At 39.4% G+C, this 26,223-nt stretch overlaps 1 protein-coding gene across 1 annotated transcript; it reads left to right on the forward strand.

Moving 5' to 3' along the window:
- On the forward strand, positions 1-25,653 carry YIPF4 (Yip1 domain family member 4). The gene is made up of 6 exons (XM_066266859.1): positions 1-320; positions 14,712-14,865; positions 16,132-16,303; positions 18,330-18,407; positions 20,851-20,964; positions 23,864-25,653. Exons 1-6 carry the CDS (start codon positions 242-244, stop codon positions 23,999-24,001), a joined length of 735 nt encoding a protein of 244 aa, XP_066122956.1. The 5' UTR covers positions 1-241; the 3' UTR covers positions 24,002-25,653.
- Positions 25,654-26,223: the final 570 nt, after the last annotated feature.

Here is a 26,223-nt window from a genome sequence, read left to right on the forward strand (position 1 = left end):
GGTCCTGTCAGACGCCGGCGTCGTGGTGCTTGGGCGGCCGCCACCGCGGAGAGTTTGGTGGAGCAGGCTCGGGGATATCTCGTCGGCCTGCTGCGCTACTCACGGGCCTTGTTTCCAGCCTGCACCTCCCGGCTCGCGGGCCGCGCCGTAGGACGCGCGTGTGGGTCGGCGCCGCGGCCGCCTTGGGGCCTGGGCCAAGCCGCAGCCTCCTCCACCGCTGCAGGCTCCGAGCGGTCGCGAGATGCAGCCGCCGGGCCCGCCCCCGGCGTATTCCCCCACTAACGGGGACTTCACCTTTGTCTCCTCAGCAGACGCGGAAGGTGAGACTGAGCCCTGGAAGTGCTCAGCGCCCCGGAGGACGCCGGGCTCCGCGCTGCGGGGTCTTTCTGGGGCTCAGGCGGCTGTGGCCGGGCGGGGGCGGAGCGGAAGCTGACCGCGCTGAGGGGCCTTGGCAGAGGGCCGGGTGGCCGCGGGAGCGGGGGTCGAGGGGGAGCTTCCCGAGGGTCTCGGTCAGCTCCAGCTTTCCCCGCTCCGTCTGGGGCGGGTTTTTCCGGGTGACTTGCCTACTCTCGAGTGCACCCACGGAACCCGAAGATATTTAATGAAATGGCTTGCGGTTACTCAAGAAACCGATGGGTAGATTGGCCAGGGTAAGTGGCAAGAAGAGAACGAGTGTGCCTCTTATTTATCAGTTGCTGACTTTTGCTCGGATTGGATTCGGGCGCTATATATCCATGGAATTTGATACCTTGCCTCCGTCCCTTTTTCTTGTTTTTTAGTGGTTGACCTAATAATATTCAGAGAAGTAGACCCAGGTATATTGGAAGCTTCTTGTAAATCCTGCTAGGTGTTCACAGTAGCTTCTGCAGATTTCCTTGTCGCAACTGTTTGGACGAAGCAGTTGTACTGGAGAGATTTTTCTACAGCCCACAAACTTGTGTTTACTTCCTTTCCTCTGTTCCTCATCAGACTCTTTGAAACCGGAATCTTTATTTTCATACTTTTATTATTATTACACTGTGTACACCAGTGATCTTCCAGTGACCAAACTTACTGCCTATGAAAAGATACATTATACTGTACTTAGCTACAGAAATTTCAGTCTAGAGAAGAATGTAATATTTCATCAGAAATTCAGTTTCTTAGTGCATCAGTTATAAAAATTTTTACCTATCATAGAGAACATAACTGATAAAGTTTTTTTCAATTATTGGTTATATTCAGTATTTTATATTTCAGGTTTACAGCATAGTGGTTGGACAATCATATACTTTACAGAGTGTTCCCCCTGGTATTTCCAGTGCCCACCTAACACCATTACATAGTTATTACATATTATTGACTATATTCCCAATGCTGTACTTTACATCTTCATGATTATTCTGTGACTGCTAATTTGTACTTCTTAATCCCTGTACGTTTTTCAACCAGTACCCTAACTGCCCCTATATTTGGTGAAATATAGCAACTCGAAATATTTCAATTTGTTTCCTCCACAGTTGGTGACATAGGGCTTAGGGAGAAATCAAGTTTAATTTTTCAGACTTAAAAAAAAAAAAAGGCCAACATTGAATGTCAGAACCTGATTTTCGTTCAGATTCCTCCACCTATATATACATTTTTCACATTCCCCCCTCCACATTACCGTTCTTAAATACACCTAAGAAATCTGACAGAATACATAATGAGCTCACTCCTTGTCTAGATACTAAAGCAAGAAACCTGGAATAAGTAAAATTCATTAGGTTTATTCAAACTTTTCCGCATAACCTTCAAGGATATATAGACTCCCTGTATATCCAAGGATTTGCAGACATATAATAACACCCTCGCATGTATAACTTTGTGCAGTGTAATTTTACAGCACGTTTGAAGCAAACATCTTGATTGGTCTTTGTAAGAATCCTGCCATGTTTTATTATTTCTGTATTTTATAATAAAGCGGGCTTAGAGAAGTTCAGTAACCTCTATCTGAAGGATCTGGATTGAAATCGAGTCTTATGTCTTCTCTGATTTCTTTCCACTAAACCATGATGCCTCTTTCTTATATTTTTATAAGTGTAATAGTATATCTGAGGTATGGTGTAGAGAGTCTTGGGTTTGCATCCTGGCTTTACTAATTACTGTTATCTGTGTGACACCAGGCAAGTTTCATAGCCTCTGTTAATCTTCTTTATTGTTCTCCAACATAGACATTTTACTCTGCAATTTCATGTCTTTTCCTTGATTCTTAAGCATGTCATGCAGATTCTTCTCCCTTTTTGCACTGTTTCTCTAACCATTAATATTTTTGACATAGAAATTTTCAGTGTACATCTTCCTTTTGTCAATATTTCTCATTTTTAATAATACCTAGCCTTACTATTAGACCACAAATATCCTGTATCCAAAAACCTGCCTTGATGTTTCTTTGTTTTTTTTTCTTCTTTTCCAACTGAGAGGAAGGGAGATAGACAGATTCCCACATGAGCCTTGACAGGAATCCACCCGGCAACCTCTGTTTGGGCCATGCTCACAACAGCTATTTTTAGCACCTTAGGTGTAGACTCCATGGAGCCATTCTCAGCAGTGGAACCAATCGAGCCATGGTTGTATCAATAGGAACCATGGCTGTGAGAATGGAAGAGAGGGGAGAGGGAGGGGTGGAGAAGCAGATGATCGCTTCTCCTGTATGCCCTGGCCAGGAATCGAATCTGGGACATCTACATGCTGAGCTGACGCTCTACCACTGAGCCAACTGGCCAGAGCCCTACCTTGATGTTTCATCTCCAAATCTATGCATATCCTAGCCCTCCTTACCCCAAATTGAAATTTAAGACTGAACTCAAATGCTCCTTCCTTAGTGAAACCTTGTTTAACTGTCCCTCCCTCAGAAACAGTAACTTCTCTAATCTTTTGTATATCCCAGCACCTACCATAGAACGCAGAATATAAACACCACAAAATAACTGTTATAGGAATAAATGACTTCTGCTTTCTGATGTCTCTTGTGATATTGATAGTTGAGACTACAAAGGTTAGCACTTTAAAAAAATTTTTTTGAAGACTTTATTTATTCATTTTAGAGAATAGAGAGAAGGGGGGAGGAGCAGGAAGCATCAACTCCCATATGTGCCTTGACCAGGCAAGCCCAAGGTTTTGAACCAGTGATCTCAGCAATCTAGGTCAATGCTTTATCCACTGCGCCACCACAAGTCAGGCAAAGCTTAGCACATTTTGGATGGTATAACTAAAAAAAATTACTAGATTTAGAGCCAGAAGACTTCAGTTAAAGTCCTGACTCTTACAGTAACAATGTGATATTGGACAAGTTACACTGCTTCCATAATCATTATTTTGTTACCTATAAAACCAAAGCATACCGGCCTGACCTGTGGTGGTGCAGTGGATAAAGCGTTGACCTGGAAATGCTGAGGTCGCCGGTTTGAAACCCTGGGCTTGCCTGGTCAAGGCACATATGGGAGTTGATGCTTCCAGCTCCTCCCCTCTGTCTTTCTCTCTCTTTGTCTCTCTATCTCCCTCTATCTCTCCTCTCTAAAATGAATAAATAAAAAATAAAAAATTAAAAAAAAAAAACCCAAAGCATACCACTTAAAAGAATAGTGTAGGAATTATTTAAGTTAATATGTATAAAAGCAAGGTCCATAAGTACGGTTGAAAGAACATGAGCCATGTGTGAATAAGCCAATATAATGAATACATAAATGGATAATGAAATTCAGACTAAATATTCAAATATACAGTGTAAACTTACATCCAAAACCAGTAAATATATATATTATATATATGTATGTATGTATAAAATCTAGTATAGAAGTCTTTAAGCCAATTTTTAAAATTTATTTTGGGCCCTGGCCGGTTGGCTCAGTGGTAGAGTGTTGGCCTGGCGTGCAGAAGTCCCGGGTTCGATTCCTGGCCAGGGCACACACGAGAAGCACCCATCTGCTTCTCCACCCCTCCCCCTCTCCTTCCTCTCTCTCTCTCTCTTCCCCTCCTGCAGCGAGGCTCCATTGGAGCAAGGATGGCCCGGACGCTGGGGATGGCTCCTTGGCCTCTGCCCCAGCGCTAGAGTGGCTCTGGTCGCAACAGAGCGACGCCCCGGAGGGGCAGAGCATCGCCCCCTGGTGGGCAGAGCTTCGCCCCCTGGTGGGCGTGCCGGGTAGATCCCGGTTGGGCGCATGCGGGAGTCTGTCTGACTGTCTCTCCCCGTTTCCAGCTTCAGAAAAATACAAAAAAACAAACAAACAAACAAACAAAACAATGCTGATTTAGATCGTGAGCTCTTTATGGTTAGAAGCAATACTTTACTCCCAATATCATACCCAGTGCTTAGCACAGAGCCTGGCACATAGCAGGAACTCATTAATGTTTCATGAATGCGTGACTACATGAAACTTCTTTATTTATTTTTTGGGGTAGCAGAGACAGAGAGAGAGAGAGAGGGAAAGACAGACAGGAAGGGAGGGAGATGAGAAACATCAATTCTTCATTGCCGTTCCTTAGTTGTTCATTGATTGATTTCTCATATGTGCCTTGATGGGGGGTGGGGTGGGGGGTGGGAGGGGCTACAGCAGACCGAGTGACCCCTTGCTCAAACCAGATGAGCCCGAGCTCAAGCTGGTGACCTTGGGGTCTCGAACCTGGGTCCTCCACATCCCAGTCTGACGCTCTATCCACTGCGCCACTGCCTAGTCAGGTGAGACTTCTTGATTCAGATAAAGGTGTGCTACTGGAATTGGTACCCTGATCTTGGATTTACAGCCTCCAGAACTGTGAAAAATAAATTTGTATTGATTATAAAGGTACCTAGTCTTTAGTATTTTGGTATAGCAGCCTGAGGAGATTAAGATTCTCCTGTATAAAAATGACTAACTACAATTCAGTACATTTTTGTGATCAATTAGGTTCTAAACATAATAGACCTCTGCTGCTTGACCAGGTGGTAGCATAGTAGATAGAGCCAGAGTTTCTATCATAGTAGATAAAATCTCGAGGTTCGAAACTCGAGATTGCCAGCCTTGAGCGTGAGGTCACTTGCTTGAGCCCAAAGGTCATGGCTTGAAGCCCAAGGTTGCTGGCTTGATGAGCAGGGGGTAACTCGCTCTGCTGTAGCCCCACGGTAAAGGTACATATAAGAAAGTAGCGAACAACTAAAGTGCCACATTGAAGAATTACTGCTTCTCATCTCTTTTCCTTTCTGTCTGTCCCTATCTGTCCCTCTCTCTGTCTCACCAAAAAAAAAACCCCAAAAAATAATCCTTTGCTAGAGATAATAATACAATAATTATTGTCAGTGCTGTTTTGAGTAAATGATAATTTTTTTGTTTACTTGTTAAGGTGACCAAATATCTAGCTTATTCTTTGTATGAGGTTTCCCCTCTCCAGAAAGGATACCACCTCTCATACAAGTTAGTAGTTTAGATAAAGGATTCCTGTATCTTTTGTTGATTCTTTAAAAAAAATTCCCTAGCTCTGGCTGGGTAGCTTAGTTGGTTAGGGCATCACCCTGATACACCAAAGTTCTGGGTTCAATTCCCAGTCAAGGGCACATATAAAAATTAACCAATGGCCTGACCAGGCAGTGGCGCAGTGGATAGAGCATCAGACTGGGATGTGGAGGACCCAGGTTCGAGACCCTGAGGTCGCCAGCTTGAGCATGGGCTTATCTGGTTTGAGCAAGGCTTGGCAGCCTGAGCCCAAAGTCACTGGCTCGAGCAAGGGGTCACTCAGTCTGCTGTAGTCCCTGGTCAAGGCACATATGAGAAAGCAATCAATGAACAACTAAGGTGCCGCAACAAAGAATTGATGCTTCTCATCTGACGAGATCGGGCGCGTTCAGGGTGGTATGGCCGTAGACTGATGCTTCTCATCTGTTTCCCTTCCTGTCTGTCTGTCTCTATCTCTCTCTCTCTCTCTGACTCTGTCACAATAAAAAAGAATCAACCAATGAATGTATAAATAAGTGGAACAACAAGTTGATGTTTCTTTGTTTCTCCCTCTCTCCCTCTCATCCCCACTTCTTCCCCACCTCTTCCCCCTCTTTTCGCTTTCTTCCCCTTTCCCTCTCTTCCCCTTCTTCCCCCTCTATCCCTATTCCTCTCCTTCCCCCCTTTCTGAAAATAAAATATAATATTAATGAAAAAATTAAAAATTCCCTACTCAATTTTTAAAAAATTACATCTGTATAGGTATTATCACAAATATCTTGTATACAATATACTAAGGAAATATAAGGTCTACTGGAAAGTTCTGTCCGTTTCTATCACAACAAGTTTTGACACGGAAGCACTATTTGGCGCATGTGTGCCTCTATTTTTATCACTTAATGTATACATACTGACATAGCAAATTAACTAAAACAAAGTTGATTCACGTTAGTCTTATGTGCAAAGCCATAGTGTACCCGTGGCTACTGATAAAGTTCATTTACGCCACTGTAATTTTTATGAATTTCAACAAGGAAGAAATGCTACAGAAGCATATCTGTCGCATCCACCATATTCCCTAGACTTAGCACCCTCCGACTATCACTTGTTTTTGTCCTTACAAAATTTTTTGAAGGGCAAAAATTCAAAAATGAAGAAGATATCAAACAAGCACTGGTTCAATTTTTTGCATCAAAAGATAAAACAGCCTAACCTGTGGTAGCACAGTGGATAAAGCGTCGACCTGGAAATGCTGAGGTCGCCGGTTCGAAACCTTAGGCTTGCCTGGTCAAGGCACATATGGGAGTTGATGCTTCCAGCTCCTCCCCCCTTCTCTCTCTCTCTCTCCCTCTCTCTCCCCCCTCTAAAAATGAATAAATAAAATGAAACAAAAAAAATCTTAAAAAAAAAAAAAAGATAAAACATTTTTCAAAAATGGGATATACAAATTGCCCTCACACTGGCAAGAAATCATTAATAATAATGGCAATTATATTATTTAATAAAGTTTATTGATGGTAAGAAAAATTTGTATTTTTAATTCCCAAAACGGACAGAACTTTCCGGTAGACCTTATATATGGGGCCCTGGCCAGTTGGCTCAGTAGACGGAGCATTGGCCCAGTGTACAGATGTCCCGGGTTTGATCCCTGGTCAGAGCACACGTGAGAAGTGACCCATCGGCTTTTCTTTCCCTCCCTCTCCCCCTTCTCTCACTTCCTGTTTTACAGATAGTGACTAGATTTGTCTGAGCATTTGTCCCAGGCACTGAGGATAGCTTGGTGGTTCAAGGGTCCTCCTCAGGAGCTGAAGATAGCACATTTGATTTGAGCACCGGCCCCAGATGGGGTTTTGGGGTGGATCCCAGTTGGGGCTCATGTGGGAGTCTCTCTATCTCCCCTCTTCTCAATATAAAATTTAAAAAAAGGAAAAGGAATATGTATATGTATATGTTATAATGGGTGCAAGAATAGCTTTTCTTGGCCCTGGCCAGTTAGCTCTGCTGGTTAGAGCATCATCCCGAAACACCAAGGTTGTGAATTTGATCTGTTGGGCACATATGGGAAGCAACCATGAATGTACAACAAAGTAGAACAACAAAATGAATGTTTCTCCCCTTTTCTCTCCCTCTCTTCCTCTCTTCCTCTCTTCTTCTTTCTCTCTCTCTCTCTCTCTCTCATCAGTAAAAACATGGCTTTTCTTCCATATTTGAAAATTGAGGCCCTGGCCGGTTGGCTCAGCTGTAGAGCGTCGGCCTGGCGTGCGGGGGACCCGGGTTCGATTCCCGGCCAGGGCACATAGGAGAAGTGCCCATTTGCTTCTCCACCCCTCCCCCTCCTTCCTCTCTGTCTCTCTCTTCCCCTCCCGCAGCCGAGGCTCCATTGGAGCAAAGAAGGCCCGGACGCTGGGGATGGCTCCTTGGCCTCTGCCCCAGGCGTTAGATTGGCTCTGGTTGCGACAGAGCGACACCCCGGAGGGGCAGAGCGTCGCCCCCTGGTGGGTGTGCCAGGTGGATCCCGGTCAGGCGCATGCGGGAGTCTGACTGTCTTTCCCGTTTCTAGCTTCAGAAAAATACAAAAAAAAAAAAAATAATAATAATCTATTTCTCTCATAAATTTCAAACTCATAAGGCATTACACAAATCTATAAATGCAATAAACTAGCATAGAACTATATACACATGCAAATTTGTACATGTAAAACTGGTAAAATCTTTAGGTCTGTCAGTGTCCTAGTTTTGATAGTTACATAAGATGGTACCTTGGGGTAAATTGGGTAATAGTTACGTGTAACCTCTCTGCACTATATTTGCAAATTCCTGTGAATCTATAATTATTTCAAAATAAATTAAAAGACTCATAATGCAAATAAAAGAAATTTCTGTTAAATAAGTGGTTTATGCCAAAATAGGATTTAATTTTTCTAAAGGTAGTTCCAGGAGATTTAATTGATTTAAATTAACATTATGAAAATTTACTGACATTATTAAATAGTAAGGCAGCTAAAACCATAAATCAAAACAATATGAATAAAAATATAACCTAAGACAATTTTAAACAAGGCTTTAAATTGTTTTTGTAGCATGTCATGATCAAGCCAGCTCTAATATGTCTAGCAATTATAAAATTATTATGTATTTGTATATCTTTCACTGACCTGTATATACATTAAAATATTTTTATAACTAAAATGGAACAATGGAATTTATCCCTTCACTGTGAAATGTATGCTTCTTTTGCTGCTCAAATACTTAGTTCTGGTTTGAATTTAAGCACACATGGGTTTTATTTTCAAATGAAATGAGATGATTCTTTGTACTTACTGCATGTTAAATAAGAAAAAGCCTTTTCACATATATACGAAGTTCGCAGGTGCCAACAAATTGTTCATTATTCATTGCAGGATACTTTCTTTCACAGAAATCTAGAACTTGTCTAGGGGCAGACAAGTAAATCCTATCCTGAAATTGCTATCATACTGAACTTGACCGAGTTCTTATCTTTCAAGGTGGTCAGGCTGAATTGAAAGTTCAGAGAAAGGATCCTCACCCATTCAAACACTTGAATTGAAAGGCAGAGAAAAGTACTGTTATATTTTGTTCTGTAGTTTTTCTAGGTGGCTTTCCATAAAAACTTGAAACTGTTATCATCCTCACTCTGAGCCCAACTAGTAGTGGAAACATTTTTTTTTTTTTTCATTTTTCTAAAGCTGGAAACAGGGAGAGACAGTCAGACAGACTCCCGCATGCGCCCGACCGGGATCCACCCGGCACGCCCACCAGGGGCGATGCTCTGCCCATCCTGGGCGTCGCCATGTTGCGACCAGAGCCACTCTAGCGCCTGAGGCAGAGGCCACAGAGCCATCCCCAGCGCCCGGGCCATCTTTGCTCCAATAAGCCTTGGCTGCGGTAGGGGAAGAGAGAGACAGAGAGGAAAGCGCGGCGGAGGGGTGGAGAAGCAAATGAGCGCTTCTCCTGTGTGCCCTGGCCGGGAATCGAACCCTGGTCCTCCGCACGCTAGGCCGACGCTCTACCGCTGAGCCAACCGGCCAGGGCGTGGAAACATTTTTAAGATTTTTCTGTTATAATAGATTTTTTCAACAATTATTTCCACTTAAATCCATATGTTTATTACTATTTTGACATTTTTCTTACTTCGAAAATGACAAGAGGTCCTTGGCTGGTTGGCTCAGTGGTAGAGCATCTGCCCAGGATGTGGATGTCCCTTGATTCCTGGTCAGGGCACACAGGAGAAGCACCCTCTGCTTCTCCACCACTCCCCCTCTCGCTTCTCTTTCTTCCTCTTCTGCAGCCATGGCTCCGCTGGAGTGAGTTGGCCCTGGGCGCTCAAAATAGCTCCGTGGCCTCTGCCTCAGGCACTAAAAAATGGCTCCAGTTGCCACGGAGCAGCAGACCCAGATAGAGCATCGCCCCTTAGTGAACTTGCTGGGTGGATCTTGGTTGGGGTTCATGCAGGAGCCTGGCTGCTGCCTTCCCTCCTCTCACTGAATTAAAAGAAAAGGAAAATGACAAGAATATTTTACATAATGTAGTAAGAAAGAATTAATAAAATTAGTGATTTTTAATTCTGGATACCTATCCTAGAGTTGACAACCAAGCTAGCTGGTTCTTACTTTGGTTTAACTTACATCTGTGCTGCTGGAGTGATTTGGAATCTTTTTTTTTATTTCCTTTTTTTTTTTTTTATTACATTCTTCTTGTTAGTTTGCTAACATGTTAGGCTAACAAACAGTTTTTAACTTTCCTGTTGGTTTTCTTGTTTCCTACATTGTGTCTTGGGTGGACTGGGGGATGTCAAACTGCTGTCAGTGGCATTCCTACATATATGTTCATGATATTTTCCCACTTTGCATGGAATGGAAAGTACTACAGAATTGTACGCTAAAGTTGTCTTTTTGAGGTTCTGGCATCCATGCTGTGACAAACTGCTAAAAATACACAATTCTTCATCATAGCATTCCTTAGTACTATAATTTATATATCCTTGTCTGCTTAGATTAAGATCTTTAAGTGTAGTCCTTTCTACAGGCCAGGAAACAGTTGTTAAGGTCCTTTCCTGCTTCATAATTCCACAACCTTTAATGTTACAGTTGTACTAATGACTTCCTGATCTGGACCTTCCTCTTGTTAAATCAAGAAAAGCATTTCTTGTACCTAGTTGAAATTGAATTTTAGTTAAATTTGAACTCCTTTTCTTTTTCTTTTTTTTAAGTAAGAGGAGGGGAGATAAAGAGACAGATTCCTGCATGCGCCCTGACTGGGATCCACCGGCAACCGCCGTCTGGGGCTGATGCTCGAATCAACTCAGTTATCCTCAGCACCAGGGCCGATGCTCAGACCAGTTGAGCCACTGACTGCGAGAGAGGAAGAGAGAAAGAGAAGAGGGAGAGGGAGGAGGGGAAGAGAAGTAGATGATTCCTTCTCATGTGTGCTCTGACTGGGTATTAAACCCTGGATGTTTGCATGCCGGGCCGATGCTCTATCCCCTGAGCCAACTGGCCAGGGCTTAAATCATTTTCAGCTGAAGTTAAGACAAAGAAGCAGAAAGTAATTTTGATAGAGTATTTTAATTACAAGATGCTATGCCCTGGCCAGATGGCTAGGGGTTTTTTTTTTGTATTTTTCTGAAGCTGGAAACGAGGAGGCAGTCAGACTCCTGCATGTGCCCAACCGGATTCACCCGGCACACCCACCAGGGGGCGATGCTCTGCCCATCGGGGCGTCGCTCTGCTGTGACCAGAGCCACTCTATCACCTGAGGCAGAGGCCACGGAGCCATCCCCAGCGCTCGGGCCATCTTTGCTCCAATGGAGCCTTGGCTGCGGGAGGGGAAGAGAGAGACAGAGAGGGAGGAGAGGGGGAGGGGTGGAGAAGCAGATGGGTGCTTCTCCTGTGTGCCCTGGCTGGGAATCGAACTCGGGACCTCCACGCACCAGGCCGACGCTCTACCACTGAGCCAACCAGCCAGGGCCAGATGGCTAGGTTTGATAGAGCATTGTCCTGATACTCAAAGGTTGCAGGTTTGATCTCTGGTCAGTGCACATACAGGAACAGATCGATGTTTCTGAGTCTCTTTCTCCCTGCCCCTGTCTCTAAAATCCATAAGTAAAAATTACCAAAAAACAAAAAGATTCTATGATAGCATCTACAGGGCCCATTTTTAAACTTTAAGTAGGGAAAGACAGTGAATTCAAAAGTACTTGCATTTCATCTCTAGCTGAGTAAACTCCCTGATAAAACCTTTTGAGCCCTGGCCGGTTGGCTCAGTGGTAGAGCGTTGGCCTGGCATGCAGGAGTCCCGGGTTCAATTCCCGGCCAGGGCACACAGGAGAAGCGCCCATCTGCTTCTCCACCCCTCCCCCTCTCCTTCCTCTCTGTCTCTCTCTTCCTCTCTCGCAGCCAAGGCTCCATTGGAGCAAAGTTGGCCCGGGCACTGAGGATGGCTCTATGGCCTCTGCCTCAGGCGCTAGAATGGCTCTGGTTGCAACAGAGCAACGCCCCAGATGGGCAGAGCATCGCCCCCCTGGTGGGCATGCCAGGTGGATCCCGGTCGGGTGCATGCAGGAGTCTGTCTGACTGCCTCCCTGTTTCCAACTTCAGAAAAATAAGGAAAAAAAACCTTTTGAAAATCATACAGTGTTAAACCTGGAAAGGAACTTTGAATAGGAAACTGAAGACCAGAGGACATTAATAATTTGCTGTATTAATTAGTAACTAAGCTAGGACTTAGCTTCATTTTATTGTAATTAATCGCAGGAGTTGTCACAACCAGACCAAGGTGTGAATAATATAATTGAGCCACTCATTGATTAAAGTTTAAGCCAAAAATTAATGGCTATTCTCAAAGCTAACCTAAAATTTAGCTTAAAATTAAGACTTTATACTGGATTATTATCTTCAGAGCAGGTGCATCTGTGTTAAGAATGTTTTGGTTTGCTATTGCCAGAATTACTTTCTAAAGTGCTATTCCAGTCATGTGGCTTCTAATTAACATTGATGGTTGTTGACTAGTGCATCTTGTTTGGTCCTACAGATGTGTTTTTTTCTTCTTAATTCCTATATGACTTTAGCAAGTCCTTCACTCTTCCCAATTTTTTTCAACCAGAATATGTGGCATTTGTACCACTATGATTATCTTAACCTCTAAGCTACTGTGCACACTACAAATGGAATGTATTTTGTAATGTGGGTAACAATTTCATCACCTTTTTTTAGAACTGACCTAAAAATAACTTTTATTTTTGCCAAAACTAAAGATGAATGACATAATTATATAAAGGAATGAGCTGAAATAATAGGGAACTCTTGTTAGTCAGATTTATTCAGAACTAATCATTAACATATGAAGCACTTAGCTTAGATAATTGGTGATTTAAATGAAAGAATGTATAAATAAATACATTAAAAAGTAGAGAAAAATTACCTGTAGTTTTCCTTTTGCCAATAAGTTATATCTGTGTATATGTATATATATAGTGCCTTTAAAAAGAATTTATCCAGTCATTTTGTTCTGAAACCATAATTTTCTATTAATGCAGTGAATCCAAGATACATTTTGTATATATCTTCCATTTAAAATTTAAAGTTATTCTGAAAGCAAAAATTGAACAAACAAGAAAAACAAATGAAGAAAAACTCATAAGCACAGACAACAGTGTGGTAGTTACCAGAGGGAAGGGGAATTGTGGAGAAGTAAAAGGTAAAGGAGGTCAAACATATGGTGACGGAAGATCTGACTTTGGGTGGTGGGCAAACAATGCAGTATACAGATGATGTATCATAGAATTGTACATGAAACCTATATAATTTTATTAACCAGTGTCACCTCAAATATTTAAAAATAAATAGGCCCTGGCCCGTTGGCTCAGTAGTAAAGTGTCGGCCTGGCATTTGGAAGTCCTAGGTTCTATTCCCAGTCAGGGCACATAGGCCCATCTGCTCCACCCCTCCCTTCTTGCTTCTCTCTCCATCTCTCTCTCTTTCTTCTGCCATCCTGCAGCCAAGGCTTGGTTAGAGTGAACTGGCCCTGGGTGCTGAGGATGGCTGCATGGCCTCCACTTCAGGTGCTAATAAAAGGGCTCCAGTTGCAACGGAGCAAAGGCCCCAGATGGGCAGAGCATTGCCCCCAGTGAGCTTGCTGGGTGGATTCCAGTCTGGGCACATGCGGGAGTCTCTCTCTGCCTCCCTTCCTCTCACTAAAATTAAGATAAATAAACAAATAAGGTAAAATCATTGAATAAAATTAAGTTATTGGCCTGACCAGGCAGTGGCACAGTGGCTAGAGCGTCGGACTGAGATGCAGAGGACCCAGGTTCAAGACCCTGAGGTCACCAGCTTGAGCGCAGGCTTATCTGGTTTGAGCAAAGCTCACCAGCTTGGACCCAAGGTCGCTGGCTCTAGCAAGGGGTTACTCAGTCGGCTGAAGGCCCATGGTGAAGGCACATATGAGAAAACAATGAACAACTAAGGTGTCGCAATGCACAACAAAAAACTAATGATTGATGCTTCTCATCTCTCTTTTCCTGTCTGTCCCTGTCTATCCCTCTCTCTGACTCTCTCTCTGTCTCGGTAAAAAAAAAATAAAAAAATAATTTAAAAAGATTAAGTTATTGTTATAAGTCTAAATTCTGGTATCAATCTAGCTAATTAGCTGTAAAACCTTTCATATGTCTTTACTCATTTTTCATTTTCTTACTGTAAAATAAATGATATTTAGATATCTGTAATGTTAAAATATGAAGATTGTAAAGATTATATGCGGCTCTGGCCGGTTGGCTCAGCGGAAGAGCGTCGGCCTGGCGTGCGGGGGGACCCGGGTTCGATTCCCGGCCAGGGCACATAGGAGAAGCGCCCATTTGCTTCTCCACCCCCCCCTCCTTCCTCTCTGTCTCTCTCTTCCCCTCCCGCAGCCAAGGCTCCATTGGAGCAAAGATGGCCTGGGCGCTGGGGATGGCTCCTTGGCCGCTGCCCCAGGCGCTAGAGTGACTCTGGTCGCAACAGAGCAATGCCCTGGAGGGGCAGAGCATCGCCCCCTGGTGGGCAGAGCGTGGTCCCTGGTGGGCGTGCCGGGTGGATCCCGGTCGGGCGCATGTGGGAGTCTGTCTGTCTCTCCCTGTTTCCAGCTTCAGAAAAATACAAAAAAAAAAAAAAAAAGATTATATGCAATAGCAAGTCTTCAAATGATAATTTTCTTAGTTGAATATATGGTTATATAGTTAACATTGACACATTTTACTTTGGTTTATTGTTTGTCCTCTTTTCTCCTAAGAGCTCAGTGGTTCAATAGCAGCCCCAGATGTCAAGTTAAACCTTGGTGGAGATTTTATCAAAGAATCTACAGCTACTACATTTCTGAGACAAAGAGGATATGGCTGGCTTTTGGAAGTTGAAGATGATGATCCTGAAGATAACAAGCCACTCTTGTATGTAAAAATAATATGTATTTTTGGTTTCTAGAGCTAATTTGTAGGATCATTATATTCTTTTCATTGTTATTTAAAGATCAGTATGGAAAATCTTACCTTTTTGATCTAAAGCTTTAGGTATTTTCAGTTTTACTAGTAATTAGATAAATTAAAATAATGAGATAATATTTTTAACCTAAATTGCAAAAATTAAAAGAATCATAATCCTCTTTCTTACATGTGTACACACACACACTTTCTCTCTCTCTCCCTCTTCCTCTCTCTCTCTTTCTTGCTCTCGCTCTCTAAAGTGTTAGGGCTTACCTGAGTCTATAACTATCTCAAGTAAACATGCAATCTTAAAAGGCAGAACACTTGGGTGCTTGCAGTGGAAATTCAGTTTATGAAATTTAAGACTTCTAAAAAAATTATCACTCCTAAACCTCTCCTGAATAGAAATTCTAGAACTACCATTTAGGACTAGAAGGAGACTTTCATGTGTGTTTTTTTTAAGTGACTGTGTTATCACTTGGAAAAAAAGGAATTTAACAATTTTGAAAAGAAGAACCTATAGCTTTGTAAAATCTAGGCATTACCAAGTTATTCTCTGTAGTAATTATTGGTGGATGAAGTGCTAAACATTTTATTTCTAAATATACAATATTCATTCAAATCTAAGATGCTATGGATTACAAGGTGCAGTTATTTTATATGTATCAATAAGAAAGAAAAAGTGCTTAAGATAGTGTAAACCTAGGATATCAAAGGGCTATCTCCTTGGTTTCAGAATAAATGAAAAATAACAGACCATACAAAAGACACAGTGGGGACTTTATTTGTCTCAGTTTGGCACTGGGTGGGGTGTTGGAAAAAAACTTCCCCCCTGAGAGTGTAAACTCTGTTCCAGTTCTTACATAGAATTGCAGTCTGAGTTATCAGTATGGTCCAAAAAAAGTCTCAAGCAGAGAATTTTATTTAAAGTCCCAGATTGGTGGTACCTTCAGGAGACTGGCAAAAGGAAAGGCAGATCTTGGAAGAACTTGCTTCACTTCAGGCTGACAGCAATTATAAGGCACCAGTGATTGTGAGATTCATGCCAACTTTGGAGATGTTGAAATGTTGAAAGTGGACACCTTGCAGTCAGTGAAATATGGTACTTCAAATGCAAATGTTTCATTGACCTAAAAAGACTAAACCATTATATTTAAACTTAGTTCTTCTGGAACTATCTCAGTATTCAAAAGTGTTATGTGCCTTTTAAAAATTTTTGTTTTACAATTATAGGGAAGAACTGGATATCGATCTAAAGGATATTTACTACAAAATCAGATGTGTTTTGATGCCAATGCCATCACTTGGTTTTAATAGACAAGTGGTGAGAGACAATCCTGACTTTTGGGGTCCTCTGGCTGTTGTTCTTTTCTTTTCCATGATATCATTATATGGGCAGTTCAGGGTAAGTATATCTTACTTAATATGAATTACAAATATTTTAAGACTTTTAAAATTAAAGATAGCCAAATATTAACTATAGTATTACATTAAATTTGAGAAAAGCTTTACTTCTGCCATTATTTCTTGTTCATTCTTAGAACTGTTCTTAATTATTCTTAAATATGTGGCGAGTACCTTAGATGAATGCTTTCCAAATGTTTCTACATCATTATTCACATAGAAAGTCTTAATAGCCTCACCAGTGGTGGCACAATGAATAGAACATTGACCTGGGATGCTGAGGTCCCAGGTTTGAAACCCCGAAGTCACCAGCTGGACTTGATCGCGGGCTCAGCAACTTGAGTGTGTGGTCACTGGCTTGAGCATGGGATCATGTTGATGATCTCATGGTCATTGGTTTGATCCCAAAGGTTGCTGGCTTGAAGCACAAGGTTGCTGGCTTGAGAAAGGGGTCACTGGCTCTTTTTACTCCTCCAGTCAAGACATGTATGAGAAGCAATGAACAACTAAAGTGCTGCAACTACAAGTTGATGCTTCTCATCTCTCTCAACCTCCTGTCTCTCTCTCGCTAAAAAAATAGAGAGATAAAGTATTAATATTTGCATAGGGACCAAGGTAAATGGATGGAACTAATCCCATCTGACCAGAAGTAAACTTAAGGGCTGCCTGTACCCATTCTGATTTCCCCAAGGGAGGAAGAGTTTGAAACACCAAACTCATAATCATGTTCATACCTTTTATTCATTTTTAGTTCTGTTTTTTAAAGTAAATGTTTTAATAAATGATAAGAAATTTATCAGTATTTGGGGTTTTTTTGTTTGGGTTTTTTTTTGTATTTTTCTGAAGTTGGAAATGGGGAGGCAGTCAGACAAGGCTCCTGCATGCGCCTGACCAGGATCCACCCGGCATGCCCACCAGGGGGCGATGCTCTGTCCATCTGGGGCATTGCTCTGTTGCAACCAGAGCCATTTTAGCGCCTGAGGCAGAGGCCATAGAGCCACCCCCAGCTCCTGGGCCAACTTTGCTCCATGGAGCCCTGGCTGTGGCAGGGGAAGAGAGAGAGAGGAAGGAGAGGGGGAGGGGTGGAGAAGCAGATGGGCGCTTCTCCTGTGTGCCCTGGCCGGGAATCGAACCCAAGACTCCTGCACGCCAGGCCAACGCTCTACCACTGAGCCAACCGGCCAGGGCCTCAGTATTTGTTTTTATGTAGTGCTTTGTCCTACTTCCAGGGGCTTTATCTTTATCATCAAAACACAACATGCATAAATCACTCCCTCATGCTGAGATTGTTTCAGCGTTAGTTATTCGGAGCTCCTGCAGATTAATTTCTGTGTCCTTCTAACATATTCTTATTCTTTTTTGTACACTTTCTTTTCTTCTGACTCCACAAAGTGTTCTGACCTTATCTTTTATTTTACCTGCTTCAATCCTGGAATCAGCCATTTCTCTAAGGAGTCCTAGTTTCTTTTACTAGAATGATATTTAGAAACCGGAACCTGGATAATAGTATGCTTTTGCAGCTGCTGGGCTATCATTTCTAGGCCCTCCAGATCGAAGTTGGAAATACATGCATGTATCATTATTATGCTAAGTCTCAGGAGTCAAAATTGTCTGAAATGTCTTTCATTCTATTACTTAGGTCAATGTGTAATTAATATAAACTTTACAGAACATCCAAGAAGATTGGTAGCTTGTTTCAGAGATGAATTTTCCTTGAAGGATGGTGTAAACCAGGGGGTTGGGAATAAACATCTTGTTCTCTTTTTACAGTAATCTTTTATCATAGTTCTTGAAATACTGAGGTTTCCTTAGGAAATTGATCGTTGCTAAATTTTCAATTTGAATGTAAAATTACCACATTGTATTCTTATTAGGTTTTGGAAAGATACTTGGGAACCACAAAAACCTCTGTATGACCTGAAAGTGGGTATACCAGAGTACCTTATATGGCAGAGAATTTAGTTCCCAGGAACTTACTAGTTTATTTGGTACAAAGATGTTAATTGCATGATTCTTTTTCCCCTTAGGTGGTATCATGGATTATAACCATCTGGATATTTGGTTCACTAACAATTTTCTTACTGGCCAGAGTTCTCGGTGGAGAAGTAAGTGGTTAATTTTAAAAATAGCCTTTGAGGCCCTGGCTGGTTGGCTCAGTAGATAGAGTGTTGGCCTGTAGTATGGATGTCCTGGGTTCTACCCCCAGTCAGGGCACACAAGAAAAGCAACCATCTGCTTCTCCCCCTCTTCTCTCCCTCTTCCCCTTTTGCAGCCTGTGGCTAGATTGGTTCAAGCATTGGGCCTGGATGCTGAGGATAGCTCATTGGTCTGTCAGCCTCAGGCACTGAAGATAGCTTTGTTGATTTGAGCATCAGTGCCAGATAGTAGTTGCTGGGTAGATCCCGGTTGGGGTGCATGCAGGAGTCTGTCTCACTATTTCCCCTCCTCTCACTTAAAAAAATAAATAAATAAATAAAAATAACCTATGTTTTTATGAAAAGCTTTATTTTTGATACTGAAGATACTATCAGTGGCTATTTTTTTTTCTTTTTTTTGTATTTTTCTGAAGCTGGAAACGGGGAGAGACAGTCAGACAGACTCCCGCATGCGCCCGACCAGGATCCACCTGGCATGCCCACCAGGGGGCGACGCTCTGCCCACCAGGGGGCGATGTTCTGCCCCTCCGGGGCGTTGCTTTGTTGCAACCAGAGCCACTCTAGCGCCTGGGGCAGAGGCCAAGGAGCCATCCCCAGCACCCGGGCCATCTTTGCTCCAATGGAACCTCACTGTGGGAGGGGAAGAGAGAGACAGAGAGGAAGGAGAGGGCGAGGGGTGGAGAAGCAGATGGGCGCTTCTCCTGAGTGCCCTGGCCGGGAATCGAACCTGGGACTTCTGCACGCCAGGCCGACGCTCTACCACTGAGCCAACCGGCCAGGGCTCAGTGGCTATTTTTATCATAACTGTTTCCTTTTCCTAGAATTGCTTTTATGTTATGCTACTTCCTTTGAGAGGATCTACATATTAGTATTGTACATACTTAATAATATAAGAAACGAAGTGGAGCCCTGGCCAGATAGCTCAGCTGGTTGGAGCATAACCAGCTGCACAGAGGTTGCTGATTCAATTCTCTGTCAGGGCTCATAGAGGAACAGAACAATGTTTTTCTCTCTTTCCCAGTCTCTCCCCCTCCTTTCCTCTCTCTCTAAAATGAATTAATATAAAAATTTATAAAATTATATAATAATAAAAAATGAAATGAAAAGAAAAGATCCCCTTTCACTCATAAGTAATTTACAGCTTTTCAGGGAAGGGAAGCATACAGTTTATTCCCTTACAGTAATTCTCAAATGTTCTGATATCAGGTCTCCAAAGAGATTTCGTTATGTGGGTTATATTTATCGTTTTATAAATTAAAATAAAAATTTAAAACTCATATTTATTCATTTAAAACTAAATAATACACCAAACTCACTTTAACCCAGTGGTTGGCAAGCTGTGGCTCACGAGCCACATGCAGCTCAATCAGATTGAGGACGTTTTTAGCAAAGGCCAGTTTAGGAGTACCTTAATTAAGTTAATAACAATGTACCTACCTATATAGTTTAAGTTTAAAAAATTTGGCTCTCAAAAGAAATTTCAATCATTGTACTGTTGATAGTTGGCTCTGTTGACTAATGAGTTTGCCGAGCACTGCTTTAACCTAAATAATACATTTTAGCCTGGTCTGTGGTGGCACAGTGGATAAAGCATCAACCTGGAATGCTGAGGTTGCCAGTTCGAAACCCCAGGCTTGCCCGGTCAAAGCACATATGACAAACAATCAACGACCAAATAAAGTGAAGGAACTATGAGTCGATACTTCCTGTTCTGCCTCTTCTGTAAAATCAATCAATTTAAAAAATCTTTAAAAAATACATTTTGAAGAAAAATAACTATTTTGCAAAACAAAAAGTTAGAAGAGTGATGTCATTTTCATTTTTACAAGTGCTGTAGTTTTATCTGCAGTTTTACTTTCTGCATTTTGTTACTTGCAATCATCTGCCATCCAAAAATATTAAATGGAAAATTCCAAAAGTAAACAATTCATAAGTTTTAAATTGTGTGTCTTTCTAAGTAGCAAGATGGAATCTCACACCATCCCATTCAGGGATTGGATTTATCCCTTTGTTTGATATCCACATTGCATAAACCTGCCTGTTAATCACTTAGCAGGGTATTAGGGTATCAGATCACTTAGAGAGAGAGAGAGAGAGACCACATTCACATAACTTTTATTACAGTATAGTATTATAGTAATTCTATTTTATTACTAGTTATTATTAATATCTTACTCTACCTAATTTACATATTAAACTTCAAAGTACATATGTATGCATAGGAAAAACATAACAGTATATGATAATTTGAACTATAATGGGTATAATACATCATGATTTTTCTTAATTTTCCCATTTATGTAAGTACAACAAAGAAGACATAATGTTCAATAATGATTTAAATGAGTATCTTGATTTCTATGACTTTATTTCAAAATTTGAAAATTCACAGGTTGCATATGGCCAAGTTCTTGGAGTTATAGGATATTCATTACTTCCTCTCATTGTAATAGCCCCTCTACTTTTGGTGGTTGGATCATTTGAAGTGGTATCTACACTTATAAAAGTAAGTAGTGTGTATTATAAAAAGTAGTTTACTATTTCCCAATAATAAAAATATAATAGATCTCTGGCTAAGAATATTATAATCTATAACTCTTTAACAATTAGTAGTATTTTGGAACAGTGATCTTACTGATTTTACCAACAGTATTTTTTTTTCCCCTTTTAATTATCAGAAATTATAATGTATATCTAGGAGGAAATAAAGAGCAAAGAATTAATCAGGCTTCAGGGTATTACACTCAGAGAATGTTGAATTTTTCTTCTCTATAATATGAATGTATCTGACATTTTATGGGAAATATTTTAAAGTCCAGTGGACATGTATTTAATAACTGTTATTCTTATCTGAATTGTAGCCTCCTTCAAAAATATGATAGAAAATATTCTGATAAATTGGTTTTTCTGTATTGCAGAAGTAAGGACATAGGCAGTGTAAAATTTACATTAACAATATAAATATATACCAATTTTAAACATTTACTGATAATAGTTTGTATTAATAATCAGTAGTCATATAACTTAAATTTTGGCATTTATTAATTTTGAACAACTTTGGATAATATATGACTGCTTTAGCATATGTATGTATATTACACAGTGAATGTATTTTTTTCTCTTGTGAGTATGTTTATTAAAGCTCAGGACTGTAATTTTTTTTCCTTTATGGAAAATAAAGCTTTTTAAAACCATCACTTTTAGAACTGCTGTTATGTAACATTCACACGAAAGTATTTGTTTTTAAGTAGTGCCACTTAATTTTTATGACATTTGGTTTTATTTATTACAATTCCAGTATAAAATAAATTATTTATTTTAGAATTAGTAACTACAGGCTAATACTGATATTATATAAGCATTAGGTATTGAGTAGAATGTAGATTTTGGAACCAGTCATTTCTGAATTCAAGTCCTGGTTCTGCCACTTACTTGTTATCCACCCTGTTTGAGATATCTTTTCTTACTCTCTTCTGCAAAATGAGAATGTTAACAGCTACTCTTTAGGGTTTGTTATGAAGCTTTTAAAATATATATAATGCCTGGTACAGTGCTTGACACAAAGTAGGCCCACGGGTGGTGGCTATTACTACAAATATTATAAAAGAATATTTTGAGAATATCTTTGCATGTTTGAACAGTTTGAACACTTTAGAAACCAAGATCTTTCTTTCCTTTACATTCTAATCTTAAAAAAATTTTTAATTGCCATCATTAGCACTTAGTATAGAATATAGCCACAGGTTGGCATTTAATTATCTAGCTTTAGTGAACATACCACTTTACTGAATCATTCAGAATCACTTCCTACTTATGTGTGTATGTGTTTAACTTGGGGTAAAGCATGTTTGAATACTGTGAAGACTATACCCAAAATTGCTAAAACTGTGTCTTCTGATCATTTTTAGTCATTAAGTTCAATTGGTCCTTAATATTCTTTATACAACATATGAATGTTTTTTTATAAAATGTAAAATCTTATTTTTATTATTAAATTTTTAGGGTAAAATTGTTTTTACACCTCACATTTTTCTTTGACAGAATTTTTTTCTTAATCACTTAATCCTCTGTGTGTGGTGAGCTGTTGTACACACTTCTTGTTTCAGTCCAAGTTTTGTTGAGGAATTTGCTGCAGAACTCTCATCAGTTAATTCTAGTATCAGAATATACTTTAATCTACAACCACTAATTTTTAAAAAGTTAAATCTATATTAACCATTTATTTACAATGAAAAATTTTTAGCATGACATACAAATGCAACTGATCATAATTTTTCTTCATATATTTTTCTATGCTTTTTTGTAGGCTTAAGATATATATGTGGGTTTTGTTTTCTCTCTTTTTTCTTTTTAGTTTAGTTTTAAAAGCACAGTAGAGCATTGGGCCATGTCAAATACATTTTTAATCCATCTGCTAATACATATTTTTTACCTTTGTACCAGTGATTCTCAACTGAGGGCAATTTTCCCCCCATGGACATTTCGCAATGTCTGCAGACATTTTAGGGTGTCACAAATTGGAGTGGTGGTGGAATGTTATTGGTATATAGTAGGTAGAGACCAGGGATACTGCTAAACTTTCTACAATGCATATAACAGCTACCCACAATTATCCAGCCCCCAAATACCAGTAGTACAGGTTAAGAAACCTGCTCTGTGCCAAGTCTGTTTCTATCAGTTTCCCTGATTTCTACCCTTGAAGTTATCTCTTTCATTTTAATCTGTAAAATGGCTTCAGTAACTATATTAATAAGTGCTACATAAATTTCCAGTGGATATAATTTAATATTAGGAATGCGTATAATCAGAAAACCATAGTATATTTTATTTAATTAAACTCTTGACCAAAATGTTACTGTTTTTTTCTCCTTTTTATTTAATCCTGTACTTCTATCTATTCCTGGGAAAATGCTGTGATACTTAATAAACATTGTGTGAAATTTTTACTTAATCTATTTTCTTAATTAGAAGAAAGTAAAGGAAAAAATTTATTGTGTAAGAGTTGATTTTTTTCCCAGCAATTAGATTTTTTGCAGCAATTTGGCCCAATAATAGTTTTTCCAGAAGTTGCCTTACCTTAAATCACCAGGGACACTAGTTTAAAAGCTTAATATCTAGACCCTTTTTATATAAGTTCTGATTCATCCGAACTAGAATGAATCCCAAGATTTTATTTTTAACAAGCACCCTAGGCGATTCTTTTGATTAGACAAGTTTGGTAACAAAACACTTTATTTGCAGAAGTCAAGGAGCAGAGTGAGGGCTGACATTCTTAATAAGTTTTATTGTTTACCACAATGGGTTGTCAGGGTTGTTTTAAATAGTATTGTAAATATTTTTACTAAGTAACATGTACAATATTAACTGACTTGCTAATATGCTGCCCTTTTTTTTTTTTTTTAAAGCTGTTTGGTGTGTTTTGGGCTGCCTACAGTGCTGCTTCGTTGTTAGTGGGTGAAGAATTCAAGACCAAAAAGCCTCTCCTGATTTATCCAATCTTTTTATTATACATTTATTTTTTGTCCCTATATACTGGGGTATAATCTAAGTCATATATGAATAGAAAAAGACAATGTTACATTTGTGTGAAGGCTGGGAATTCTTGCTGAAGGGATTGAAGAAAACCTGTTGCTGGTAAAATTTTACATGTTCCAGATGTAAAGACAGGTTTAAGGGTTTTTTTTAAACAAATTTTTTTTTTGTATTTAATTAAGCAATTGAAGTTATCTGGATTGCTTTTTTTTTTTTTTTGTCAGAATTCTAAATTCTGTTTGATCCTTCATATTCCAGTAAATAAAATATAAAAGCATTGTGTTTTTAAAATTGTGTCGATCTTCTCCTAAAAATTTGTGCCAAGAGCACCTGGAATAATAATCATACTTCACTTAAAGGGTAAATATGACAATATTCTGATAATCTAAAAGTGAGATTTTTTTTCTTTAAAGGGTTTTCTCCTGCATTGCAGAACCTGTAGATAAATATTTATATTTATACATATATATTTATGAAGTAATTCTTATTATTCACAAAATATATTTCTGAATAGCTGAAAAATTAAGATATTTTAAATCTGATGCTTAAACTTTCTTTAATTTGGCCATTAATCTTTTTATTTATGAATTTGAATTTGTTTTTAAATTGTATATAATTTTCAAAATCTTATACATGCTTCAGTATGTCATTGTTAAAAATTCTTAATCATAACAAGTAAAACTAATTTTAACATTTGTTGATGTAGACTTGGTTTGTTTGGGTGCTTTTAAAAACTATTTTTTAACTATATAAACATTAAAAGTTTCTGTTATTCTTTCTGACCAAAGGAGCAAAAGGTATAATGGACATGGCATTCATTAAAATTGTCAGTATGTAGAAAAGCAGTAATATTTATAGCATCAGTAAATATTTTTAAGTGATACTCCTACATCCTAAAAGTTGCTTGAAAGAGACCTTTACAATCTTGTGGTCCTGAACAATGTTATATGAAGTAGAAAAAAATAAAATACTTCCCAGCTGTGTGTTTTGCTTTATAACACCTGTATTGATACTTGAACAAGTATCAGATACTCTAACAAATGTTCAATAATTGCTAAGGGAAATAGTAAGAAATTTTTGGTGGTGAAGTTTTGTGGCAAATAATTTTATGTACCTTTAATTAATATTACTTTGTAAAGTAGATAAAATATTTATGTTCATAAAATAGCAAATGCCTAATAACTATTAGCAAATTATTGTATTATTCTCTTCTGAGCTGAAAGAGTTAACTGCTGTCCTCATTATGATAACATGGCCGTCTCATGGTATGTATTCCTTTGGCAATCTTATCCATCAGGAAACATCCAGCAACTCTGATGCTAGCTATAAATTAGCAAGATATCAAGGCCATCTCTCTTCCTTTTACCCTCTCCCCTGCCAAAAAAAGAACGAAAAAACTTTAAGCTATATGAAAAGTGTGGATCTACCTTTGAACCAGAATAATTTGGAAGATTTCATATGCTGATTCTGGAAACAATTTCAGGAAAACAGAAATACCAGAGGGATGGAACTTCTAGAACCAAAAATAATATGATGTAGTGAGGAGGATCTATAGCTACAGAAGCAGTAACTGTTAAACAGTTTTCATACTAAAGGAGTTCCTCAGTGTCAATACTCTGTTAGAATGGATTATTGCAGTTGATGTTTACAGTGTTAACCATATCTGCTTCTCCAAAACGCTTGAGAGTCTCTATACTAGGGGATAGAGTTTTACTAAGTAATAAGTCAATGCACTTTAGGACCAACATATTTAAAAAATGGTTTAACATTTTAAGCTGTCATAGTTATTCATAATGATAAAGATAAAATGAGGCATTTGTGTTTTAAAAAGGTAAATAACAGCATTTAATCTTGGGAACTACCCTTTTTAGGGTATATATAAATAAAATGTATAATATTTCAGGCTCTACCAATATTTTCATGTGCTAATGAGCAAAGCAGTTAAAACATCTTGTCAGTTTGAAACATTTGTAAATGTGTACAAGATACAGTACTGCTACAGCTAATAATGGTAAGCTGACAATAATGTCTTCTCGAATTTTTATATATAATAATGTTTTCTAACTCATATTGATTTTAAATTGTGATTTCCAACTGAACTATTAGTTCATTAGTATTTCTAGAACAGTATTAACCAATATGTCTCTTCCAATTTTATGTGTGTATGTTTTAAATGCTAAAAACTATAGTAATTCTTATGAATGTTAATCCGCAAAATAATTGAGACATATTT

Source organism: Saccopteryx bilineata, chromosome 3, assembly GCF_036850765.1.
Source record: "Saccopteryx bilineata isolate mSacBil1 chromosome 3, mSacBil1_pri_phased_curated, whole genome shotgun sequence".
NCBI classification, from domain to species: Eukaryota; Metazoa; Chordata; class Mammalia; order Chiroptera; family Emballonuridae; genus Saccopteryx; species Saccopteryx bilineata.

Excerpts from the sequence above, each read along its gene's own strand:
- YIPF4 (XM_066266859.1), top strand. The coding sequence starts at position 242 with ATGCAGCCGCCGGGCCCGCCCCCGGCGTATTCCCCCACTAACGGGGAC. Across the intron at positions 16,304-18,329 it reads CATTATATGGGCAGTTCAGG|GTGGTATCATGGATTATAAC; the intron begins GTAAGTATATCT and ends TTTTCCCCTTAG. Across the intron at positions 20,965-23,863 it reads TGGTATCTACACTTATAAAA|CTGTTTGGTGTGTTTTGGGC; the intron begins GTAAGTAGTGTG and ends TTTTTTTTAAAG.